Source organism: Mustelus asterias, chromosome 7 (genome assembly GCF_964213995.1).
Source record: "Mustelus asterias chromosome 7, sMusAst1.hap1.1, whole genome shotgun sequence".
NCBI lineage: Eukaryota > Metazoa > Chordata > Chondrichthyes > Carcharhiniformes > Triakidae > Mustelus > Mustelus asterias.
The window spans coordinates 37,961,319-37,979,129 of record NC_135807.1 but is presented as its reverse complement, the minus strand read 5'-3'; the positions used below and the strand labels follow the sequence as shown (position 1 = coordinate 37,979,129).

Genomic DNA, 17,811 nt, shown 5'->3' with positions numbered 1-17,811 from the left:
TTTCACCTCAAAGTTTTAAAACATAAATTTAAATTCACAAAGTAAAAAAAAAGTTTTTAAAACCGAAAGCTGGGTGTTTATTTGGTCAGATGCCACAAGTGTTTGTATTAGTTGACAACCGTGCATGAGTGAAGCACTATCTACCCATAAAAAAGCAAAGCCAGCCATAACCATCAAACAGTTACTCAAGGCCAGTGATAATAATTAACCTCAGGAACCAATAGCTAACTTGTGGGTAAACAGGTTTTTGCTGGTGCGTCGCAGCAGTTTTGACTGGAGTTTTGCACAAGAGACTCTGCCTGACAGGATGAGATCCTGGTTGACTGCACTTGTGTGCGTCGGGGCTGTTGCCGTGGGGAACGGAGCCCCGGTTCAACGGACACCAACAGCCAAAGATGCTCTGTATGCTGCCATCTACAAGTACAATGCGGGGTCTGGCCAGTTGAACCTCTTTAAACTCATGGGAGCCTCCTGCATTGCCATCAAGGTATAAAGACGTCATTGAAGCGCTGAAATTAGGAAAGTGGATTTGTAGTGGATTAGGCCTGCACAGGGCTTGCTTTGATTGCTTCAGAATCAGGAGGAGGGGGCGGCTGAGAGGCTGAGAGGGGAAGTGTGGTTTTAGGAACCCAAACAGAGAAAACAATAATGGCGTGTATTTTCAACGCCTTCAGCTGGCGTAAACGGATCAGGAACCAGTATAAAATGGGGTCAGTCGCCTTACATCCCCATTATCATCAGTGACAAGAGCACAATTCTGCAAAGGGTCTACTGCTGGGTGTCCAAAACCAATGTGTGTCAGTTTTCACATGGGAATCCGGATCCCATGATGTAAATAGACTGATAAATTGCCAACTTGAGTCAGAGCCAGTGCCATGCAGTTTTCAACCAGTCCTCACCCGCAAAAGGTAAGCATCAAATTGCTTCTGTGGATCCCAGAGGTCCGCTTCCTCATGCGTTCCCCCCCCCAACCATCCCCAATAAATATCCTTCTGGTAACAGCCCAGGCATGAGCTGTGTCCAGGTGCCCATTGGGCAGGCTATTTGACCTTGAGAAGCGTCATAACTAAGTCTGATCCTTCACATGAATGCTCTGTTACTGGTTAGTGATAGCAGCATTTATCGAGATGGTTTGAATAGCCTCCTCTCAATTGAAGCATTCATAATCTCCTCCCTCACAGCTTCACCTTCCTCTCAATAAAGGAGTGTATTTTAATGAACATAGGCTGGGGCCACCATATCTGTGTGACTCACTGTGACAATAGAGGAGATTCAATCTATAAGCATTCATAGCTATTATTTGACAGCAGCTATTTTTTCAGTCGAATGATGTCCGCTGCTTGCGAATTTGTTGCTGTCTATCATACCAGTGATGAAGCCCAGTTTAAAATGTAGATTATTTTTATTATTGCTAAATTTGAGGATGAAGGCATTGGACATGATCACAGTTTTATTGAATAGGATAGCATTACATATGCTGCAAAGTTGGTCTCAATAGCAACATGAGTACTAGCGCTACAGAAGCCCTGTAGGCCTAAAATGGTGCTGTGCTTGCTTTGGGGGACTCCTGGCATGGCCCTGAGGTGCCCCTTGCTGGAAAGGGGGCTAGCACTGGATTTCTGGGTATGCAAGGGAGGTCCTGTCATTGTGATAGTGGCTCAGTGTAACTCAGTGTAATAAGTCTTCGGAAGCAGAAGTCCCTTCACCAAAATCCCTTTATTTACAAACTCTAACGGCAGTACACGGAGTGCTGTCAGTCAGCAGTCTACCTCCAGGGTGTCAGAGGAACTGCTACTCCTGGTTAAGTACAAGGCAAAGACTCTCTGGCCCATCAATTGGATCCTTAATCAGGGAGCTCATACTCCAACAGACCAACCGCAATAGCCTGATTGAAGTCATTCCACTCAGTCTTCGCTTGTGTCCTGCATAGTAAAGGGTGAGCCACCAGCTTGCAGATGAGTTGTTCTTGACTTACTTCTGCTTAGGCAAGGTTAGCGGCAGGACTGGGAATTGTGTTTGAAGATGTTTTGAGAGCTGCTGCATACATTTAGGGAGGTTACAGGATTCGGTGCCTCAATTTTGCAGGAGATATGAGGGTTATGGTTGCATTGTCTCTTGGTCTGCAGGATGACTAGCAAATGGGGTGAAGGTTACAGAGAGGGGAAGCTTTGCAAACAAGGAGAAGGAGGGCTCTCCACAGAATGTTTTCTCGAGAGTACTTCTACCTCCACTTGATCCAGGGGCAATTCCTGAGGTGACGCGGTTTAAACAAGATATGTTCGACAAACTGAGCCATCTCCTTCAGCCCGACTGGGGATCTCACATCAGGGACAGGAAGCACTCTCAGTCTGGGCAGATGCAACGACTACCAAACCCAGGGGGTCACTAAGGAAGCAAATTGTGGGGGAAGCAAAAAAAATGACATTTCTTTTTTTTAAATGGGAACTGAAAGCAACTGGATTTATTTCGATGGGCAAATAGCAGATTATTCACACTGAAAGGAAGGGATTGTGTCTACTACTCCAGCTGTGTTTTCCTTTTTAGAAATAGTGGTAACATTTTATCCTGATCACTGAATAGAAAATAGCACGAGAAATTTGTATCAAACTAATATCACTGCTACGCTTTATTGATGGACAATTTCTCTATATACTTTATATGAAATACCTCATTTCTATTTAATGCTATTTGTACTATGTCCTATTCACTCTTGTACTGAATGGCATGCATGTTTTATTTGCTTTTTAAAATAAGTTGTGGGTCACCAAGCATGGTCATTGTGACAATGTGTGAGTGCACCGACCACCTCTTGGACCCTGGCTGAGTCCGATATGTTGAGACACAGCTTCACCTTGTTGAGTAGAAGCGCGGGCATCTTCAATACAGCACTGTCCTCAGGTGTATAATCCATGTAACACCACAATTTACCTGCCCCTCACTTAGCTTGCATTCGTCTTTACAGGATAATTCAACTATCCTGAATTGGCTTTTTACGTGTCTCTGTTGTTAAACTCAATTGAGTGTTTGGGCAGGATTTTCCGGCCGCGCTTGTCCAAGGCCAGAACTTCCCACCCAAGGTCAGTGAACCTTTGCATGGTACGTGTCCCACTCACTACAATTCCTGTGGCAGACAGGACAGGAAAACTCTGCCCTTTGTGTTTGAAAAATTAATATAAGAGAGTTGGGACAAATTAGCACAATAGAAGCAAAGCTACTGGATTTAGTAACACAAACAGAAATGAAATGCCAACATTTTAAGTTAAGTCTTTGGTAAGGATACAACTGAACCACAATATTTCTAGTTTTACAATTAGAATGTGGCTTTACAATGACGTGTGAGATTTCACAAGGATGAGAGTGGAACTCTCTCAGTCTTGGATTCTATTTTGGCAGCTTCCACAACAGATGCACAATTTTGTGAATCATGTGACCTGTAGCAGCCATCTTTTCATTCAGCAAAAGCCCATTTTAAAATAGTGAAAAACGGAATACAGTTTTGATTTCTTTTCATGTCTTATTGGCATGACGCTATATTAAAATTTGCATAGCTGTCAGTATATATTAATTCGCTGGATGCTGATGCAGTGTAACATTTTTCTTGATGGACATTCCGGTTTCAAGACTCTATTATCACAATTTTTGCACGAATACCAGTCAGGGGGAAGTACTTGGAAATTTGTGAATATTTTGGGACTATTTTTAAAACTTATTATTTGTACTAACATAATTGTCGATGTCTCATTTGGATCTTTTTTTTCATATGATCACAAAGGGGACTTTGGGAATCCCGAGACAATGTCCTCTTTCTGAGGTTAAGATATCAAAATAAAAAGGCGAAACAGCCTGGAATTTTTTGCTAGGAATAAGGGAGACAGAGAATTGTTTGCGTTTGAAGCCATAAAAATCAATAGCTTCGAATTATAACTTAGAATTCATCACAGTAAAAAGAAAATCGATTTTTAGGGTTGTGCAAATATTTTGGAATGACAGTACGCATTCAGATAATGTTCTGTACAATGAGGCTGCAGTAAAGAAAAAGCAAAAGTGAACATAGTCATTGCAGCATAGGGGAAAAGGTTCGTCATGTCTGCACTGGCCAGCAAGGACCTATCTATTCTAATCCCATTTCCCGGCACTTGGTCCGTAACTTTGTATGCGAGGGCATCTCAAGTGCTCTTCTAAATGCTTCTGAAACGTTGTGAGTCTTAAATGATGCGAGTGTTCCTGCCTCCAACACCCTTTCGGGCAGTGAGTTCCAGATTCCCATCACCGTCTGGGTACTTCCCGATATGATAGATGTAATAGCTATCTGTCTGTTTAACAGCAATGTTTGGGACACCTTGGAGGATCGATACTTTAGCAACATGAGTTCTTTAGCTCTGCAAAGGAGAAGATGATGATGCACGAGAAATTGTTGCTGGAGCAATTAAAGTAATGTCTCAAAACAAAACGGTTGTAAACGACCAGACATTTTTTTATGATTTCAGCTATAATTTGATCTGTTCAGTGATAATACCGGTGTTTGTCACTTGAAGTTCCAAAATGCATTATATAAATTATGAATCTCACCATTGCTTAGTGTATCTCCCAAATTCCAAATTCCTGGTATTTAGAACATTGTGTAATATGAATGGAAAACCAAGTTAATGTAAAAAAGGTTTTTTTTATTGTTTAGAAGTTGTTTGTCTGTTCAGTGTGCATGGGAAATGGATGACGCTGGTTAATCAAAAAAGCTGGTTCCATGTTTTCAACCAAGCAGAAAGCCCCTGGGTGATCTTGTGGACATGCAGGTGTTGTGAGAGGTTTGGGAGCATGGGAATCCAGTGAGCAGTGCCATGGGAACATGGTACTGCACAACAGTGGGAGGCAAGCCGCCGATAACATTTACCCATGAGTAATTATTTTCCAAAAGTCAGTGGGGGTGACGGGAGGGGAGTTGAGGGGGGGGGAAGGGGAGTAAGGGCAGGCTGGAGTTTTGCCAAGGGCGGCAAATACTCTTATGCCAGCCCTGCTCTCAGTGGCCATAAAGCAGGATTTAACTTTTATGGGTCCGGATCTTTCCAACATTTCTAACATATCCAAGCACATGGATGCACTCATCCTGATGATGTAATCTACGCCAGGGGAGCTAGCAGAAGCAGAATCCGGAGGCATTGGCTTTGCTCAGGTATCAGGATTAACAATGGTGTACCACTCTATCGACTGCACATGTGGAGGCGATGGCCTAGTGGTGTTATCACTGGACTATTAATCCAGAAACTCAGCTAGTGTTCTGGGGACCTGGGTTCAAATCCTGCCGCAGCAGATGGTGGAATTTGAAAATATCTGGAATTAAGAATCTACTGATGACCATGAAACCATTGTTGATTGTTGGAAAAACCCATCTGGTTCACTAATATCCCCTAGGGAAGGAAATCTACCGTCCTTACCTGGTCTGGCCTACATTTGACTCCAGAGCCACAGCAATGTGGTTGACTCTCAACTGTCCTCAGACAACTGGGGATGGGCAATAAATGCTGGCCAGCCAGCGACACCCCTGCACCATGAATGAATAAAACAAAAGCCCAAATCTTCCATTGTTCAGAGCCCCTAAATCTCTGCTGAAGTCTGCATTTGGCACATTGGAACCCTGTGGAAGTACTGACATACCTGCATACACTTTAATTGGCTGGATAGTGTAACTTTCTAGTGGGCTGATTTGCACTGCCTGGGTATGTGTCTTAGACTGTTCTCAGCCTCAATGGTTCCAGGTATGCTTAGACACCGCTGGTTCTCTACTGCCCCCTTCTATTATGGCCAATGTTGTCCTGCAAGACAGAGGGAAGAATGCACTGTATTTGAGTGATACACCTGCCATAGTTGAATAGCTAAATGTATGTGGAGGCAGGTAGAGGTAAAGAAAGAAAGACTTGCATTTATATAGCACCTTTCACAACCAGACATTCCAAAGTGCTTTATGGGCAATGAATTTATTCTGAAATATAATCGCAATTGTAATGTGGGAAACGTGGTATCCAGTTTGTGCACAGCAAGCTCCCACAAACAGAAATGTGGTAATGATCAGATAATCTGCCTTTCTGATTTTGATTGAGGGATGAATCATTGCCAGAACACAGGGGAACTATCCCCTGCTCCTCTCCAAAATAATGCAATGGGATCTTTTATGTCCACTCAGGAAAGCACATGCGGATCTCACTTCAATGTCTCATCCGGCATACAACAGTACCCCCTCAGTACTGCACTGGAATATCAATTTTTTGTGTCCATGTCACTGGAATATGGGACTTGAATACACCAGCTTCTGAGTCAGTGGTAAGCATGCTGCTAACTGAGCCACAACTAACGTCATGTCATTGGGGTGAGGCTGGGATCAGTGGACGGTGGGTGAGGGGGAATATCTGTAAGTTAGAGTTCAGAGTGGTAAGATCTACCAATGGTGAGTGTATGGAGTGCTGGATAAGAGATGTCAACTCAGTTGTAAAACCTCAACTGGGTTGACCAGACTGCCACCCATATTTGGTCTGACTTGTATTCAATTCCAGTTCCTCAAGATGAGCAAGTCAGCATTGGGTTGCAGCCAATTACTGGCAGTGTTGGCTGGAAATGCAAGTATCCTTGTTAAAAATGGCCAGATCTGCAACTTATTTGCTGTTGGCCATGAGTCAGCTGTCCTCAGCATTGGCAGGGATTAAATATGGTTTAGCGCCTACTGATCTTGGAATCGTGCAGCCTGTGCCACCATATCTGTAAAGCACTGGTGCCAAACTTCACTTCTGTGCATCTGCGGCTCTCTGACTGTCCAAATCTCAACCTGACCATACATTCACGGAAATATATCGGAGTTAATACACCAAAACAGGCCATTCAGCACAACCTGAGCATTTGGATGTTTACCCTCCACTGATCTGACAGCTCTGATCACACTTACCTGCCCTCTTTCTGTATCCCTTCAGCCCTTTTTTCTCCATTCACTATTTTAATCTAATATGAATGTTGACATGATTTTTTTCCTTCAATCACTAACCCTGGAAAATTCAACAACTTTGTAATTACCTGGCCTAGAAATTCGGAAGTCCGTTTTTGGGTATAGAATACACCCAAATCATCCAAGGTCCATTCACCTCGGGCAGAATTTTCCAGTTTTGGGACGAGCGTGGCTGGAAAATCTCACCCAATGACTTTCCGAGACATTGGTGGCATTATGTGAAATCCTTAGATCCTGTTACTGTCAGCATTAGCTCTTGGATTGAACTGGATAATGATGATGAATGTGGGTGGCACGGTGGCACAGTGGATAGCACTGCTGCCTCACAGCGCCAGGGGCCCGGGTTCGATTCCTGGCTTGGGTCACTGTCTGTGTGGAGTTTGCACGCTCTCCCTGCGTCTGCGTGGGTTTCCTCCGGGTGCTCCCGTTTCCTCCCACAGTCCAAAGATGTGTGGGTTAGGTGGATTGGCCATGCTAAATTGCCCCTTAGTGTCAGGGGGATTACCTGGGGTAAACGCATGGGGTTATGGGGATAGGGCCTGGGTGTGATTGTGGTTGGTGCAAACTTGATGGGCCAAATGGCGTCTTTCTGCACTGTAGGGATTCTATGATCTATAATACAATCCCTATTGGGCCTTGAGCCTCATTGCAACAGAGGATGAGAGCTAACTCACTTTGTGAAGCATTGCTGCAGATTGGACTGGTACAACACTAACAGTGACCTCCGGTCAGTGAGGAATGGCAGTGAGGGAGGGGGAGGGTGCTATCAGGAAAACTGAGAAGGAAGCTAGTTTTTTTAAGGCTCTGTCTGATTTATATGTAAGTTAAAGAGATTCCCAGAAAATAGAAAATGCATGATATCCCTTATCTTTAGTCGGGCTTTTTTTCATTAAAGGTACATTGCAAACTATTAGATTTCTGTGCAGCTGTTTGTCATTCACTGCATCTTTTTCATCTTTATCCTTGGGATATGGGCCACATTGGCAAAGCTGCATTTATTGATTTGTTGCCCAGAGAATGTGGTCTTGGGCCTCCTCCTTTGGCCACTGCAGTCTTTGTGGCAATGGGGCTCCCACCATGGTACTTGCTTGGTGTGAATGTTATCTGCCACTTTGCCAGCCCTACTCTGGAAGATGTTCAAGTCCTGCTGTAGGCTGACATAAGCCGTTTCATTATCAGAGAAGACCGGTTGAAGGTGAGCGTTGTGGAATCCTGTGAGCATCCTGCTTCATTTCTAATGGAGGGAAAGTCATTGATGAAGAATCTGAATATCGTTAGAATAAAGATGCTTTCCTGAGAAATTCCTGCAGCAATATCCTGCAGCTGAGATGATTGACCTCTTAGACAATCACAAGCATCTTCCTTTATACGTCTTCAGGCACGGGAGCATGTTCCCTGTTGACTTGACTAGCGGTGACCTGAACTTTGTTGGGATCATTAGTGCCGTTCTCAGTTAACCGCTGCCTTGATGTTTTTGATTTGATTTATTGTTGTCACATGTATTAGCATACAGTGAAAAGTATTGTTTCTTGAAGCTGTTCTTGAATCAGTTGGTATGTGACCTTAGACTTTTGTATCTTTTTCCCGATGGAAGAAGGTGGAAGAGAGAATGTCTGGGGTGCGTGGGGTCCTTAATGATGCTGGCTGCTTTGCCGAGGCAGCGGGAAGTGTAGACAGAGTCAATGGATGGGAGGTTGGTTTTGATGGTATTCACCTTTCTTTGCTGTGTGAGAAAGGAAGTCAGTGGGGGGAATTTTCCCGTCCCACCTGCCACGGGGATCGTAGTGGGCGGGAGCGGACCTCGTCAAGATTCATTGACCTCGGGCGTGATTTTCTGGTTCTGGGGTGAGTGCGGTTGGAAAATCCCATCCAATGACTTTCCTGGACATTGGTGGCATTATGTGGAACCCTTAGGTCCTGTTACTGACAGCATTAGTTCCTGGATTGAACTGGATGATGATGATGATGCCAGAGTTGGGGAGGCATTCACTCGCACTGTCGTATGTGCTCTAAACTCTGCGGATCCTTGTGCTGGTAGCCCTTCTACCCACCTTTTATCTGAAATTACTTAGTAATGGAACAGCACTGATGGACTACTGCACTGTTGGAGGTGCTGTCTTTATGTTGAGATGTTAAATCAAAGCCTTGTTTTCCTATTCAGGTAAATGCAAAAGATCCCATTGCATTCAAAGAGGGGTAGGCGAGTTCTGCAGTTACCCTGATCAACATTCCACCCTCAGCCAACACCACTGAAAAACAGGTTAACTGGGCCTTCATTCCATCTGTTGTTTGTGTGAGCTTGCTGTGAATAAATTGAGTGCCATTCTTTTTGACTAAACTAATTAAACTAAATTAAACAAACTGAGGGACAAAGCAAGGAGGACAGTCCCTTAAAGGAGGGGACCGGCCAAAACAAAATTAAAAGCATAAATGAAACTTAAAATATTAAACCAAAATGTGATTAAAGGGGTTGATAAGAGGTCGCTACAGCTGCTGCACCTGCCATCAGTGTATTTGATGGTTCGGTGTAGGAAGAACTTTATTCCATCTCCATGTTCAGGGATGTTTGATAAGACAGCATGGATGGAGCTTTCCCCTTCATCAAGCACACACTATACCTGATGCAGGAGTCCTTGTTGCTAACATTGGCATCTAAATATGTGAAGTGTATTTGGTGCCTCAGGGATGAAATCTCTCAACTTGTGAGAAGAAAGCAAAGGCCTGTGAATGTCATCGGACCTGGTTCCCTGTAATGCGCTGTTCACATTGTGCAAAGGCTTAATCACCTCTCTTTTTTACAGCAAATGCCACAAGGTAAAGAATATGAGATTGGGTTTTCCCTCAAGCAGACAGTGTGCACTAAGGGAATGGAGGATGTAATACAAGATTGTGAATACATGGATAATGGAGTGAGTACAACCGCGTCTTCTTTCTGAGTGAGCTGGGGACCAGTAAGAGACCCAGTGTGGAAATTGGTAGGTGCCCATTTCATCAAAGAATGCCAGATAGTCAGTAGAGCTGATCGTGGGCTTAGCTGCCATCCTTCACTGAGCTACAGTTATTGGCCTTGAGTCGCCATCAGACCCATCAACCTTGAACTATAAATCCAGTGGGAACGCGAAAGTAACTTCTGAACTCGGCAGAGACAGGGTTGTGCCAAGTCTGCATTGTACCAATGGTTTGTCCTCCACTTAACGGTAAATGATGGGTGGGAGCGGGTGGGACAAAGATGGAGACTCCCTAAACCGTAAGATCCCTGTCCTAGTACATTGATCCATCTTTGTGTCAGTGTCCTTCCCAATACAACTTACTCCACATCTTTTTAAAGTTTGCAGTGCAGAAGGAGGCAATTCGGCCCATCTGGTCTGTGCCAGCTCTTTTCCAAGGTCTGTGCCAGCAATTCAAAACTAATCCTGCTGCCCCAATCTCTCCCCATATCCCCGAATATTCCTTCACTTCAAGTATTTATCCAATTTTCCCCTAAAAGATGCGAAGGTCTCAGTCTTGGACGTACTCCAGGCATTTTGTGAAGATGTTGTTCAATCCTGACACCCCCTCTTAACTTTTTTAGTGGTAATTCTAAATTAATGATCCCTTGTCACTGACTGTCAAACCAAAGGAAATATTCCCTTATCAAAACTCTTGTACTCATCTCTTCTTAATCATCTGCTCCAATTAAAATAGTCCTAGTGTCTCATGTCTGTCCTTGTAAACATAGTTTCCCATTGCTGGCATCATCCTTTAGATTATCTATTACTTCAATGTGCTTTCAATAACTGTGTAACTAAAATCTTATTGTGATCAAACAAATGCTTTGTATAAATATATCAATGCTTCTTCATTCCTGTGTTCACCCCCAATTTATAAACCCCTGAATGTTCTTGATTTTTTAATAGTTTCATCTAACTCAGACCTCCAGGGAATGATGTTCTAGAACCTGCAACTCTCTCTATTCAACTGCACTCTTTCTGTTGAATGTCTGCTCCTATTCCTTGCATTCGCCAGGAACTGAAATCTGTGCAGGAACAGAGAGAGTTTTAGGGGTTAATATATTGATATCACTGAAGGACAGAGCACAGGTAGAAAAAAATACTTTCCAGGTGATTAGAATGTTAGTCTTCATCTCAGGGGAACTTACACAAGGGTGGAAATTATGCTACAGTTGTATACACAGATGTTAGACCACATCTGAAGTACTGCACTCAGTTCTGGGCACCAGATCTCAGACAGCATAAACTGACCTTGGAGGAAGGAGCTGAGATTCACCAGAATGGATGAGTTATTAGGAAGTGTGATTGGTGCTAGGACACTGGACACAAAATTAAGCTGATGTAATCATAGCATCACAACAGTGCAGAAAGAGGCCACTTGGCCCGTTGAGTCTGCACCGACTTTTTTCAGAGCATCTTACCCCTGCCCTATCCCCACAACCCCATGTATTTATCCCCCTTAATCCCCTTAACCTACACATCTTTGGACCCTAATGGGCAATTTAGCATGGCCAATCCACCTAACCTGCACATCTTTGACTGTGGGAGGAAACCCACACAGACACGGGAGAACGTGCAAACTCCACACAGACAGTCACTCTAGGCCATAATTGAACCTGGGTCCCTGGAGCTGTGAGGCAGCAGTGCTAACCACTGTGCCACCGTGTCGCACCACAGGTGGGAGAGGGGAGAGGGACTGTACAAAGTTTTGGTAAGACCACATCTGGAGTACTGTATTCAATTTTGGTCTCCACCAAATAATATGTACTTGCATTGCAGGTGATAAGTGGGAAGTTCATTAAATTGGGATGAAGAAGGTTGTTCTATGATGAAAGGCTGATCAAATTGGATCTATTAGAATAATCAGAGGCAATCTCATTGAAATATACAAGATTTTGAAGGGGCTTGATAGAGTGGATGCTGAGAGATTGTTTCCGCTGGTTGGGGGAATCTAAAACACGGGGGCACAGTCTCAGGATAAGAGATCAATTATTTAGGATTGAGATGAGGGAATATTACTTCACTCAAAGATTGTGAATATTTAGAATTCTCTACCCCGGTGTGTTGTGGATGCTCCATCATTGTTCTTTTTTCTAAATGTATTCAAAGAAAATTACAGCACAGAAACAGGCCCTTCGGCCCCCCAAGCCTGCACCGACCATGCTGCCCCTCTGAACTAAAAGCCCCTACCTTTCCAGGGACCATATCCCTCTATTCCCATTCTATTCATGTATTTGTCCAGACGCCCCTTAAAAGTCACTGTTGTATCTGCTCCCACTACCTCTCCTGGCAGTGAGTTCCAGGTTCACACCACCCTCTGTGTACAAAATTTAGTAAGAAATCTCACAACATCAGGTTCAAGTCCAACAGGTTTATTTGGTATCACGAGCTTTCGGAGCGCTGCTCCTTCATCGGGTGAGTCACCTGAGACTAGTTAGACTTTAACCTGGTGTTATGAGACTTCTTACTATGCCCAGCCCAGTCCAATGCCGGCATCTCCATATCATTAAAAAATTTAGGGCTGTGATAGTCAGAGTTTTGTTCGCTTGGGCAATTAGGGATATGGGGAGCATGCAGAAAAGTAGAATTGAAGCCCAAGATCGGCCGTGATTTTTTGGAATGGCAGGGCAGGTTGGTGGACTGTACTGTTTACCCCTACTTCTAATTCTGATGTTTGTGCATTCTGGGGAGACTATGGGGTTGGATTTCTTCGAAGGAGTCAAGTGGGTAGGAGAACTTTTGGAATCCAAACCTATATTATGCTTGTTTTGAACTGTGAATATCTTCCAAAACTGTGAAACATGTCTATTTGTTCCATTTTCCCAACAGACCATATTGACTTGTAACTCAGTCATTACAATTAGCTACAATGTCCCTGTACCAACAAAAACCACAGTCAGCTGCTCACTGGTAAGCTTTCTTTCCTTTTTGGTAATTACTCCAAATAGAGGGATAGTGAATAGATTGGTATCATTATTATCAAGTAATGACCATCTCCAACAAGAGATTGCCAAACTACCTCCTTTGATAGTCAATGGCATTACAATGAGAGAAACTCTCCACCATTGATGAGAAACTCAATGGGACCAGCCATATAGAAGCTATGTCTATTAGAACAGGTCAGAGCCTGGGTATCCTGTCATGAGTGACCCATTTCTTGATGCCTCATGTTTTATCTTCTATAATGTACAAGACAAGAGTGTGATGGAATCTCTCTACTTGTCTGGATGAGTGCAGTTGCAGTGACATTTGCAGTTTGATAGCATCCAGGACAAATCAGTCTGCTTGACCTGCACCTCATTCACCAACTGAGAGATAAGGGGCGGTGGTAGCGTAGTGGTATTGTTACTGGACTAGCAATCCAGAGACCCAGGGTGATGCTCTGGGAACCTGGGTTCGAATTCCACCGTGACAGATGGTGAAACTTAAATTCAATAAAAATCTGGAACTGAAAGTCGAATGGTGACCGTGAAACCATTGTTGATTGTTGTAAAAACCCATCTGGTTCACTAATGCCCTTTAGGGAAGGAAATCTGCCATCCTTACCTGGTCTGGCCTACATGTGACTCCAGACCCACAGCGATGTGGTTGACTCTTAACTGCCACTCAGTTTGAGGGCAATTAGAGATGGGCAACAAATGCTGGCCTTGCCAGTGACACCCACATCCCATGAAAGAATAAAGAAAAAACAAATGTGGACTGCCTCCTACACCATGGTGGCAGTGTGAATATCTCCCAAAGTCTTTAAGGTTTGCTTTTGGCAGCAACGCCTAAACCTGCATAACACATATCATCGAGGATAGCTGGTGAATTGGAAGGTGGGTGGCACTGGCAGGGCAGCACTTATTCAACACCCCTTATTGTCCCTGAGAGGATGTTGGTGGGTCTTTGGCCCGGGTATCTGAGTCCATGAAGTGAAGAAGGTGCTGCCAGGGTGCCGTTGCGTGAAGAATCCCAAGAATTTGACAGAGTGACAATGAAGAAACAGCAACTTATTCTGAAACCACCTTTATTTGCGACTCAGAGGAACTTGGTGGAAGTCACAGATTTGTGACAGCACCCCCATACTGCTTAAGAGATTCTATAATTATAGGAGCCAATTAATGAGAGTACAGAGTGTATTTTGCCTGTGGGTAGGTGAGTGGGCATTCTCACGCTTTGTGCAAATATTTTAATTGGTAAATAAATCAGGAACTCATGCAGAAACAAAGAAAGCACGGAGGGTAGGCTACACAAGTAACTCGGAGCCAGTTAGACAGATACAAAGAGCAATCAGAAAGGCAAATGGTCTTTAGAATCACAGAATCCCTACAGTGCAGAAGGAGGCCATTTGGCCCATCGAGCCTGCACCGACAACAATCCCACCCAGGCCTTTTCCCTGTATTTACCCCACGTATTTTACCCTGGTAATCCCCCTGACGCTAAGGGGCAATTTAGCATGGCCAATGCATGTCTTTTGGACTGTGGGAGGAAACCGGAGCACCCGGAGGAAACCCACGCAGACATGGGGAGAATGTGCAAACTCCACACAGACAGTCACCCAAGGCTGGAATAGAACCCGGGTCCCTGGAGTTGTGAGTCAGCAGTGCTAACCACTGTACCACCATGCCATCCAGGGACACTAGAGTATAAAGGGAAAGAAGTTATGCCCAGTTGTATGGAGCCTTAGTCTGACCCTACCTGGAGTGCAGTGGTTACCTGGAACACTCTCTTTCCAATGCCCCACTTCGGGAAAGACATATTGAACTTCAGGGGGTAAATCATACCGGAAATGTTATCAGGGCTTCAAGGGTCAAATTATGAGGACAGATTGTATGAATCCGACTTACATTCCCTTGAGTACAGAGGGTTGAGGAGTAATCTATTCAAGATGTTTAAAATGTTAAAAGGGTTCAATATGGTAGGGAATAAACAGAAATAACTTTCTATGGTGGGAGAATTAAGTCAGGCCAAAGAGGCCGAATCTTAAAATTAGAGCTAGATTACCTCAGGATAAAATTGGGAAGCAAAGGGACTGGAACTCTCTCCCCCAAAAGGCTGAGAATGCTTGGTAACTTAAAGCTTTTAAAACTGGGGTAGATTTTTGTTGGGGTAAGAGTATCAAGGAATGTGAAACAAATGTGAAGAAACAAAATTGATGTAGAGATCATAGAATCATAGAATCCCTACAGTACAGAAGGAGGCCATTTGGCCCATCGTGCCTGCGCTGACAACAATGCCACCCATGCCCTACCCCTGTAATCCAACGTATTTACCCTGCTAATCCCCTTGGCATTAAGGGACAATTCAGCATGGCCAATTCACCAAACCTGCACATCTTTGGAGTGTGGGAGGAAACCAGAGCAACCGGAGGAAACCCACACAGACACGAGGAGAACATGAAAGCTCCACACAGACAGTTGCCTGAGGCTGGAATCGAACAGGGATCCCTGGCTCTGTGAGGCAGCAGCGTTAAGATCAGCAAGGTCAAAGAGAACAGCAGTTAGATCAGGATTGAGTTCTTGTTCCCTTGGGGCGCGGTGGGGGAGGGGCGGAGGGGGTGGTCAGGATTTGCAACTGCTGTGTTTAATTTCCGTGTTTTGCTTTTGCCCTTGCAGCAGGATTGAGTGAGGAGTTTTGGAAGAGCGATACTGGCCGGCAGCAAAGAGAGCAGAATGAACTGCCAAGGCAGTTCTGTCAGAAGTTACTTGCTTAACACAAATACCCCGGTAATGGGAATGCCTTGTAAAATTTGTTACAGCAAAGCAATATATGAAAATTGGCTTTAGACTCTCCAGAAACTTCTGTTTAAAATTAGACATTTGACAGCAAAATCTGCAATCTGCATTGTATTGGGTCCTGTCCCATTTTCTTGAGACTTCTAGCCAATCATCTAGACCAATAGTAAGGAAAAGATGAGTAACCCAACCAATTATAGCTATTCCTCTAAGTGGTATCATAGGTAACTGTTAAGCTGGATTCGATTTAAACTGTGAGTCTTATTGTCTGAATCATCTGATCCTGTTACAATAAATTATAATCAATATTAAATGTCTGTTTTATGTGAATTATGGACAGTACCGATCCCATGCGCCTCGGACATTCTCTCTTCCATCTTATTCCGTCAGGATAAAGATACAAAAGTCTGAGGTCACGTACTAACCAATTCAAGAACAGCATCTTCCCTGCTGCCATCAGACTTTTGAATGGACCTACCTTGCATTAAGTTGATATTTCTCTACACCCTAGCTATGACTGTAACACTACATTCTGCACTTTCTCATTTCCTTCTCTATGAACAGTACACTTTGTCTGTATAGCATGCAAGAAACAATACTTTTCACTGTATACTAATACATGTGATAATAATAAATCAAATCACAAATCAAATTAATCAAATCAAGGGTTGAATTACAACAGGTAAGCTCCCTGATGTGCATTAAACTTGCCCTATTCTACTGTCTGTATCTCTATTGATGTTAATCCATTTCCCTCATGCAAGAACTCACCAAAGCTCCTGAGGCAGCACCTTTCAAACCCATGACCTCCCTCAATGTCAACAAAACAAAGGAGATTGTCATCGATTTCAGGAAGCGTACAGGAGAACATGCCCCTGTCTACATCAATAGGGACGAAGTAGAAAGGGTCGAGAGCTTCAAGTTTTTAGGTGTCTAGATCACCAACAACCTGTCCTGTCCCCCCATGCCGACACTATAGTTACGAAAGCCACCAACGCCTCTACTTTCTCAGAAGACGAAGGAAATTTGGCATGTCAGCTACAATTCTCACCAACTTTTTAATGCACCATAGAAAGCATTCTTTCTGGTTGTATCACAGCTTGGTATGTTTCCTGCTCTGCCCAAGACTGCAAGGAACTACAAAAGGTCATGAATGTAGCCCAATCCATCACGCAAACCAGCCTCCCATCCATTGACTCTGTCTACACTTCCCACTGCTTCGGCAAAGCAGCCAGCATAATTAAGGACCCCACGCACCTGAACATTCTCTCTTCCACCTTCTTCCATCAGGAAAAAGATACAAAAGTCTGAGGTCACGTACCAACCGCCTCAAGAACAGCTTCTTCCCTGCTGCTGTCAGACTTTTGAATGGACTTACCTTGCATTAAGTTGATCTTTCTCTACACCCTAGCTATGACTGTAACACTACATTCTGCACTCTCTTGTTTCCTTCTCTATGAACAGTATATTTTGCGTGTATAGCACACAAGAAACAATACTTTTCACTGTATGTTAATACATGTGACAACAATAAATTAAATCAAATCAAATCAAAAGAGCACTACCATCTCGGACAAGAGCAGCAGATACCTGGAAACACCACCATCTGGAAGTTCGTCTCCAATTCACTCACCATCCTGACTTGAAAATATATCGCTGTTCCTTCACCGTCGCTGGGTCAAAATCCTGGAACTCCCTCCCTAACAGCACTGTGGGTGTACCTACACCATAGGGACTGCAACGGTTTAAGAACAACCACCACCTTCTCAAGGGCAGTAAGGGATGGGCAATAAATGCTGTTATAGAATTATAGATCCTGCAGTGCAGAAAGAGCCCATTCGACCCATAGAGTCTGCACCGACAACAATCCCGCCCAGGCCCTATCCCCATAACACCATGCATTTACTCTAGCTAGTCCTCCTGACACTAAGGGGCAATTTTGCATAGCCAATCTACCTATCTTGCACATCTTTGGACTGTGGGAGGAAACCAGAGCACCCGGAGGAAACCCACGCAGACGGGGAGAACGTGCAAACTCCACAAGGCAGTGACCCAAGGGTCCCTGGCGCTGTGAGATAGCAGTGCTAATCATTGTGCCATCGTGCTGTTCTAGCCACCA

The 17,811-nt window shown here is 44.0% G+C and overlaps 1 protein-coding gene across 1 annotated transcript; it reads left to right on the top strand.

Moving 5' to 3' along the window:
* The first annotated feature begins 261 nt into the window (after positions 1-261).
* On the top strand, positions 262-16,013 carry LOC144495646 (cathelicidin-related peptide Oh-Cath-like). The gene is made up of 4 exons (XM_078215901.1): positions 262-487; positions 9,787-9,894; positions 12,805-12,885; positions 15,573-16,013. Exons 1-4 carry the CDS (start codon positions 308-310, stop codon positions 15,579-15,581), a joined length of 378 nt encoding a protein of 125 aa, XP_078072027.1. The 5' UTR covers positions 262-307; the 3' UTR covers positions 15,582-16,013.
* The last annotated feature ends 1,798 nt before the right edge of the window (positions 16,014-17,811 follow it).

What these genes read in the sequence shown, in the direction of transcription:
- LOC144495646 (XM_078215901.1), top strand. Translation starts at nt 308, where the DNA reads ATGAGATCCTGGTTGACTGCACTTGTGTGCGTCGGGGCTGTTGCCGTG. An exon ending in CCTCCTGCATTGCCATCAAG is followed by an intron (nt 488 to 9,786) that starts GTATAAAGACGT and finishes TCTTTTTTACAG; the next exon opens with CAAATGCCACAAGGTAAAGA. An exon ending in GTGAATACATGGATAATGGA is followed by an intron (nt 9,895 to 12,804) that starts GTGAGTACAACC and finishes TTTTCCCAACAG; the next exon opens with ACCATATTGACTTGTAACTC.